We start from the raw sequence: 1,298 nt of genomic DNA, 5'->3' as shown, positions 1-1,298 counted from the left end.
ATATATATATATATATATATATATGATATGATATGATATAATTATTTAGATGATTTCCAAGTGTGCATTAGTAAAGCGATGAATTGTAATTGCACTTTTAAATGTATAAAATATGTTTTATTCATTAGCCAGAATGTATGAGAGGCCCTTTAGGCCATAATTCAAACTTGCTCTCACATGTAAAAATGCCTTGAAGAGATGACTCATTGATTGGCTCAGTCCACAACAGCAGCTTAAAAAATAAGCTTTTAGAACATAATGGTCAGAATTACCCAGGTGTTAAAATGTTGTCGCTGATTTGTGTAAAAAGAGCTTATTAATATATCTTTACCAGTCCAAAAGACATTGCATTCTTAATTATGACTTCACAATGTCCACTGGTGTTTGTGAGCAGCGGTGAGTTGAAGCAGCTGCTACTGAGTGTAACCATAAAATCAGCGACTGCATTTTGAAATTTCCTTCAGCTGATAACTCATTGATCAATGCTAAGCTCATGCAACCAAAGCAAAAAATAATAATAATAATAATAAAAAAACAGAACTGTGTATGCCTGAAGAGTTACAGGTCCCCTGCAATTTTATCCAGGGCCCAGTAATAGGCTGCCTCTGTGAGGTGCTGATATTACCATAGGGATTATGGGATGTTGTTTCCTGTCAAAGCCATTGTCTGTATCAGTGGTCACATGTAACACAGACAAATAGATGTCATCTATATCCAGCAATTTGACACTTGTGAAAACCACAGCCAGGAAGTATATTGTTTGTCTTTTTTTTTCTTAGTGAACATATTTTCATGGTTCTCCTACATCTCACCTTGTTTTGTTTTTTCTTTCTTTTTCTCTCCGTACAATCTGACTGCAGGCGAGGAGCGACTGTGCATTTCTCCTGTGACGAGGGCTATGAACTGCAGGGTTCAAAGAGCATCACTTGCCTCAGAGTGACAGACAGCTATGTAGGCTGGAGTGATGACCGGCCTATCTGCAGAGGTAAAGCTTGACAAGTCTTGTCCACATGCATGTGTAATGGAGGCAGACTCAATATGACCCCTATTTATTTTTCTGAACAGAGCTGCTCGGCTCAGGTTTGCTTGGAAGTCTGCTGTCATGTTTTTTTATGGGTGTGCAGTTTATTTCCTTCGTCTTTTTATTCTTCTGTATGCAGAAGTCACAATATATTTTATTTTTATTCTGTCACTTTTTAGACTGTCCTGACTTTGACCTTTAACAAGTAATGTTGGGCATTTGTTGTTTAGGCATACTAGTAGCATCCACTCATTCCATATTAATAATAATAATATTA

The 1,298-nt window shown here is 36.8% G+C and overlaps 1 protein-coding gene across 2 annotated transcripts in view; it reads left to right on the top strand.

Annotated features, from left to right (window-relative positions):
* The window catches only part of csmd2 (CUB and Sushi multiple domains 2), a gene marked incomplete at its 5' end in the record, with an annotated part of 325,712 nt that overhangs the window by 154,273 nt on the left and 170,141 nt on the right, over positions 1–1,298 (top strand). For both annotated transcript variants that reach the window (XM_014021334.1, XM_014021333.1), the window contains 1 exon segment: positions 861–985. In XM_014021334.1, the coding sequence (XP_013876788.1) occupies positions 861–985 (125 nt within the window).

Source organism: Austrofundulus limnaeus, unplaced genomic scaffold (assembly GCF_001266775.1).
Source record: "Austrofundulus limnaeus strain Quisiro unplaced genomic scaffold, Austrofundulus_limnaeus-1.0 Scaffold288, whole genome shotgun sequence".
NCBI classification, from domain to species: Eukaryota; Metazoa; Chordata; class Actinopteri; order Cyprinodontiformes; family Rivulidae; genus Austrofundulus; species Austrofundulus limnaeus.
This window is presented reverse-complemented; position numbering and strand designations above follow the sequence as displayed.